A 6,376-nucleotide genomic window follows, 5' to 3' on the forward strand; every position below is an offset into this window, starting at 1 on the left:
GATTAGACGAGATTTGTGGTGACGTCACAATCGTACTGCATTGTGGGACATATAGGTGCCTGAAGTGTACATATGAAGTAGACTCGCTCCCTCGGTCAAAATCGAGGGAACGAGGGTCTGTCCATATAAACTTCCCTCGTCCACTTCACGAAGTGGAACGCACTTCAAAATGGCGGCAGGGATTCCCCCGAGGGGAAGTGCTTAGGGAAGTTCGCAAGTGCGTGTCTAAAAGTGGACTGGAACGCAGCCCTAGTTGTATAAACTCCCACTCGTGCAAGTCTGGAGAATCATGACTGTTAATGAAGAGGGAGGGATTATCATTAATTAGCCAAAGTCTGTAGAGTACAAAAAGACCAAAGGGCAGCACCTCAGCAGTGTGACTAGCTGTTGAACAATGGCAAGAAGTTGGTGTGCTGTTCAGTCTCTGGCACTTTGTGTTTGGTTCTGTGCGGTCAGTCATGCTGTTCCGAAGTGGAGTGATCTGCCCCAGAATCCTCAAGCTCTGATGTTCCAGCAAACTGACCAGCGGTTTCAAAAGCCAGTTCAACAGCAATCTAGTCAATGGTTTCCTCAGCAGGTCCAAAAGCCAGTTCAACAGCAATCTAGTCAATGGCTTCCTCAGCAGGTTCAAAAGCCAGTTCAAAAGCAAGCTAGTCAACGGTTTCCTCAGCAGGTTCAACAGCAAGCTAGTCAATGGTTTCCTCAGCAGGTTCAAAAGCAAGCTAGTCAACAGTTTCCTCAGCAGGTTCAACAGCAAGCTAGTCAATGGCTTCCTCAGCAGGTTCAAAAGCCGGTTCAAAAGCCAGTTCAAAAGCAAGCTAGTCAGCAGGTTCAACAGCAAGCTAGTCAATGGTTTCCTCAGCAGGTTCAAAAGCCAGTTCAACAGCAAGCTAGTCAACAGTTTCCTCAGCAGGTTCAACAGCAAGCTAGTCAATGGTTTCCTCAGGCAGTTCAACAGCAAGCTAGTCAACAGTTTCTTCAGGCAGTTCAACAGCAAGCTAGTCAACAGTTTCCTCAGTCAGTTCAACAGCAAGCCAGTCAACAGTTTCCTCAGTCAGTTCAACAGCAAGCTAGTCAACAGTTTTCTCAGTCAGTTCAACAGCAAGCTAGTCAACAGTTTCCTCAGCAGTTTCAGCCTAAGCAGCCAGTGGCACAGGCAGAGCCCCTTGACAAATGTACTGTAGCTGATTATGAGCAGATTCAATGTGGACCACCTGGTATCAGTGGTGCTGAGTGTGCTGCTATCAACTGCTGCTTTAACGGACAGCAGTGTTACTATGGGAAGGCAGGTAAGAGTGTAGAGTCAGTGTAGAGGCATTCATGTTAAACTGATCCTCAGCAATAACCTGCTCTTGTAACTCGTTCCAGTGACTGTCCAGTGTATAAGAGATGGTCAGTTTGTGGTAGTGGTGGCTAGAGATGTTACGCTGCCTCGATTGAGCCTGGATTCAGTCCGTCTCCTGGGTGGAAGTGATCCAGCTTGCAGTCCAGTGGGATCCACACCTTTCTTTGCTATATACCAGTTCCCTGTCACTGCATGTGGCACAAGCATGATGGCGAGTAGCTGCTTGTGGTTTTGTTCTGCATGGCTTAGAATGGATTGGATGCTAACAATGTTACTATTTGCAGGAGGACAGTGGATATGTGGTGTATGAAAACAGAATGACCTCCTCATATGAAGTGGGTATCGGACCACTTGGTTCCATTACAAGGGACAGCCATTTTGAGTAAGTGATGTATGCTTTATCATAAATGTAAAATCATTGACAAATGCTACAAGCTCACCGTTTGTTGTCCAGGCTTCTCTTCCAGTGTAGGTACTCTGGTACCTCTGTGGAAGCTCTGGTTGTGGAGGTCAACACCGTTCCTCCACCTCCACCAGTAGCTGCTCCTGGACCCCTCAGGGTGGAGCTTAGACTGGCAAATGGTCAATGTGTCACCAAAGGCTGTGCAGAAGGTAAGTGTTGGTCCCAAGTATGCCTAAAGCCTTTCTAAAACTCCAGTTTCTAGTTAAACACTGCATTCTTCCTCAGGGGACGAGGCGTACACGTCCTACTACAGTGATGCTGATTATCCAGTTACAAAAGTCCTGCGGGAGCCTGTGTATGTTGAGGTGCACATTTTGGAGAGGACCGACCCCAACATTGTCCTGATGCTGGGACGTTGCTGGGCGACATCAACCCCCAGTCCACTCAGTCTACCCCAATGGGATCTTCTGGTTGATGGGTGAGTAAGGCCAGTCTTTATCCATCTAGTGTGCTGTAAGGCATTTCTGACTGCCTCTTTGCCTTTCAGATGCCCTTACCAGGATGATCGTTACCTGACCACATTGGTTCCAGTGGCTGGATCATCTGGTCTTCAGTTCCCGACCCACTACAAGCGCTTTGTTGTGAAGATGTTCACATTTGTAGATCCAGCATCACTGGCTCCTCTGCAGGAAACCGTATGCTCTGCAGCCTTACCTCAACCCTTAATATTAGTGCTTTTTACAGTGATTTCTATGGCTTAACCCTTTCCCCCTCTGTTAGATCTTCATCCACTGTAGTACAGCGGTGTGCCATCCCTCCTCTGGCTCCTGTGAGCAAAGTTGCACTAGGAAAAGTGAGTGCTTGCTGTAAGTTGACTTCAGGAACTGAGAATTTATTTGAATGCCCCTCATGCTTCTACCACTTTTTACAGGAAGAGACACGCACGTCAAGACCATCTCTAGTGGGCAAACTGTGGTGTCTAGTGGACAAGTTAACCTGGTCAAGTGAATTTAAGTGTTTTAATAAACTTCATGAAACTCAACATGTTTCTCTTTGCTATTCATTTCTGTCTGGAGTTGGATGTTTCATGACTGTTCTCAGTTTGACTTCTGCACTACTAAACCTTTTTCTTTTGTGCATTGAGATTCTTGACTTGAACTAAAACAAGCCAAGTTTCTGCCTAAGCCATTTAACTTTACCATTTGCCAAGTTCTAGTCGTTAACTTGGGCCCCTGTTCATGTTTCACATATCAAATTAAGGTTTTAGCTTCTGTCTGTTTGAGGCTTTACATACGACTTTATGGCTGGACTAGCATAACTGCATATATTGATGCCCAAACCCCTCTCTTGAGGTCACTCGTTGGCTTTTTGTAGTGCTTTTTTACAGTCACGCTTTTTTACAGTCACGCAAGTATAGAATAATATCTTGGGATAAAGGATGAGTGCAGGTTGATACTGATTTTCTTTTTTTCAGGCTAGTCCCAGTAATGTAGACTACTTTCATTTAAGCATTAATCCCTAAACTGTTGTATCCCAACTAGGTAGCTGTCCAAGGCCTTGTTTACACCTGGTACTAAGAAGCATTTTTGTAAATCGGATCACAGGTGGACTGTGGTAAATGAAGGTGTAAAAAGGGGCTATTTTTTTGGAGCTTGTCTATTTTTGGCCACTTCCGGAGGTAGTCCAACACATTCGACCAGATTGCTTTCATAGAGTAGATGCTCATGTGGTTGAATGTGTTCGAACAGCCACAAAACGGTGTACTCTACCGCTGACCTAGTACGTAAACATTGAAGAAGTGCGCTAGCAGGTGTGATTTAAAGGCATTAAGCTTTGTATCAGTAGAAAACCTGTAGTATTTTCAAATTACTGTGCTTCCCTCCCTCATATCCCCCTGAGATGAGGGATTTCATGTATTTTTATTTATTTTTTGTCTGGAAAAAATCCTTCCATGACGCAAAAAACGTCATTTTGCGTCATCGGAGGACTTTTTGGCCAGAGGCTAGAAACTACAGCCAGTGCTAGGAGCTAGTTCTGCATGTTTTCAACCCACCCATAGGGGGTGGGATCTCACTCACAGAATGTACAAATAGTGTCAGCCATCTTTTTTTGGAAGCTAAGCTATCAGGCTTTTGTTCTGTGGAGAAAGCTGAGTAGTAGGGGTTACCATCCTCTTTTTTTCCGGCCGTCGAGATCGTCCAAAATGTCCGGGATTTGGCTTTTGCTTTCTACAGTCGCCATTCATTGTTTACATGCACACCTTTTGTTTCAATCTAACTGAATTCATTCCGATTGGTGAATCTGAATGTAGTGTTTACATGAACGTTAAACAAGTGATCGGTTGATGTGCGTTTTAGCATTGCTAAGAAAATTTCCCGCTCCTCCGTGAGAGAGAGCCTACGAGACCGGTGTCGCTCATCAGTAATCGCGCCGTTCTCCCGCGCCCCTCAGCCTCGTCCTGCTCGCCACAGTAAACATAATGAATGGCGACTGTAGAACGCAAAAGCCGAATCCCGGACATTTTGGGCGATCTCGAAATCCCGGGCAGACTCGTCACGGAGACTCACGATAAAACGGCGTCTTTTAAGTTTTGAGTCAACTAGTAGCCTAGTTGTTTAACTGCGCTCTCTTACCGGAAGGCGTGGCTTGGGAGTGGCCTCGTAGGGCAGCGAAGCAAGTGCATTCTGGGAGTTGTTGTCTTTCATCCACATGAGCCAAAAATACATTTTCTGGCTTTTTCTCAGTCTAGAAGGCTCCAAATTCAAAAATAATTTCACATTTCTACTACATAAATGACCCATTTTAAATACACATTCATCGTTCCAGAGGTGAAGTATCCCTTTAAATTTTCTTAAAATATACAGGCCTGTTGCCATAAGAAAACTATGATGTGTTTCAAAGAAAAAGAAAAAACAATCCAGAATAGCAAAAACATCTAATATAAAAAAAAGGCTGCATTCAGAATGGCAGAAATAGTACTAGCATACTATTCTGAATTCAGCTCAATGTGGTTTTATGTATGTTCAAAAGGGAAAAATTGACTTTTAAGAAACAATAGAATCACCTATGCTGCATTCCAGTCCAAAATTGCCATGCCCTTCATTCGCTAACTCCCCTCCGTCTCGTTCACTCGGATGTGCGTCATTGCTTACGTTGCACGAGTGCCCACTACTGGCGGAAACTGCAATGGGCTGAATTGGAACGTCCTAAGCCCTTGATCACTTGGAATCAGCTATGGAGTTGATTTATTATTTACATTTGTTTTCCCCCTTTAATAATTTGTTTAATTCAGCATCCAAATGTATATAGGTGTACTTGGACTTGGGTTGTTTTAAATTAAAAAATATATAATTAATATATCATAGAGTTGTTTGTTGTGGTGGTGATTAGACGAGATTTGTGGTGACGTCACAATCGTACTGCATTGTGGGACATATAGGTGCCTGAAGTGTACATATGAAGTAGACTCGCTCCCTCTGTCAAAATCGAGGGAACGAGGGTCTGTCCATATAAACTTCCCTCGTCCACTTCACGAAGTGGAACGCACTTCAAAATGGCGGCAGGGATTCCCCCGAGGGGAAGTGCTCAGGGAAGTTCGCAAGTGCGTGTCTAAAAGTGGACTGGAACGCAGCCCTAGTTGTATAAACTCCCACTCGTGCAAGTCTGGAGAATCATGACTGTTAATGAAGAGGGAGGGATTATCATTAATTAGCCAAAGTCTGTAGAGTACAAAAAGACCAAAGGGCAGCACCTCAGCAGTGTGAAGCTGTTGAACAATGGCAAGAAGTTGGTGTGCTGTTCAGTCTCTGGCACTTTGTGTATTCAGTCATGCTGTTCTGAAGTGGAGTGATCTGCCCCAGAATCCTCAAGCCCTGATGTTCCAGCAAACTGACCAGCAGGTTCAAAAGCCAATTCAACAGCAATCTAGTCAATGGTTTTCTCAGCAGGTTCAACAGCAAGCTAGTCAATGGTTTCCTCAGCAGGTTCAACAGAAAGCTAGTCAATGGTTTCCTCAGCAGGTTCAAAAACCAGTTCAATCGTTAGCTAGTCAACAGTTTCCTCAGTCAGGTCAATAACAAGCTAGTCAACAGTTTCCTCAGCAGTTTCAGCCTAAGCAGCCAGTGGCACAGGCAAAGCCCCTTGACAAATGTACTGTAGCTGATTATGAGCAGATTCAATGTGGACCACCTGGTATCAGTGGTGCTCAGTGTGCTGCTGTCAACTGCTATAATGGACAGCAGTGTTATTATGGGAAGGCAGGTAATTGTTGAGTCAATGTGAAGGTGTTCAGGTTAAACTGATCCTCAGCAATAACCTGCTCTTGTTCCAGTGACTGTCCAGTGTATAAGAGATGGTCAGTTTGTAGTAGTGATGGCTAGAGATGTCACGCTGCCTGGATTCAGTCCGTCTCCTGGGTGGAAGTGATCCAGCTTGCAGTCCAGTGGGATCCACACCTTTCTTTGCTATATACCAGTTCCCTGTCACTGCATGTGGCACAAGCATGATGGCGAGTAGCTGCTTGTGGTTTTGTTCTGCATGGCTTAGAATGGATTGGGTGCTAACAGTTTTACTATTTGCAGGAGGACAGTGGATATGTGGCGTATGAAAACAGAATGACCTCCTCGTAT

At 44.9% G+C, this 6,376-nt stretch overlaps 1 protein-coding gene across 1 annotated transcript; it reads left to right on the forward strand.

The window, feature by feature from the left end:
* Positions 1 to 1,014: 1,014 nt before the first annotated feature.
* On the forward strand, positions 1,015 to 2,790 carry LOC309482110 (zona pellucida sperm-binding protein 4-like). The gene is made up of 5 exons (XM_082147342.1): positions 1,015 to 1,727; positions 1,800 to 1,957; positions 2,034 to 2,226; positions 2,296 to 2,443; positions 2,529 to 2,790. Exons 1-5 carry the CDS (start codon positions 1,663 to 1,665, stop codon positions 2,616 to 2,618), a joined length of 654 nt encoding a protein of 217 aa, XP_082003468.1. The 5' UTR covers positions 1,015 to 1,662; the 3' UTR covers positions 2,619 to 2,790.
* Positions 2,791 to 6,376: the final 3,586 nt, after the last annotated feature.

Source organism: Leuciscus leuciscus (assembly GCF_965113295.1).
Source record: "Leuciscus leuciscus genome assembly, chromosome: 19".
In the NCBI taxonomy this organism is placed as follows: domain Eukaryota; kingdom Metazoa; phylum Chordata; class Actinopteri; order Cypriniformes; family Leuciscidae; genus Leuciscus; species Leuciscus leuciscus.

Bases quoted from the DNA above. Each gene is read 5' to 3' on its own strand.
- LOC309482110 (XM_082147342.1), top strand. From the start codon at position 1,663: ATGACCTCCTCATATGAAGTGGGTATCGGACCACTTGGTTCCATTACA. The intron at 1,728-1,799 runs GTAAGTGATGTA...TTTGTTGTCCAG, and splicing joins ACAAGGGACAGCCATTTTGA to GCTTCTCTTCCAGTGTAGGT. The intron at 1,958-2,033 runs GTAAGTGTTGGT...ATTCTTCCTCAG, and splicing joins CACCAAAGGCTGTGCAGAAG to GGGACGAGGCGTACACGTCC.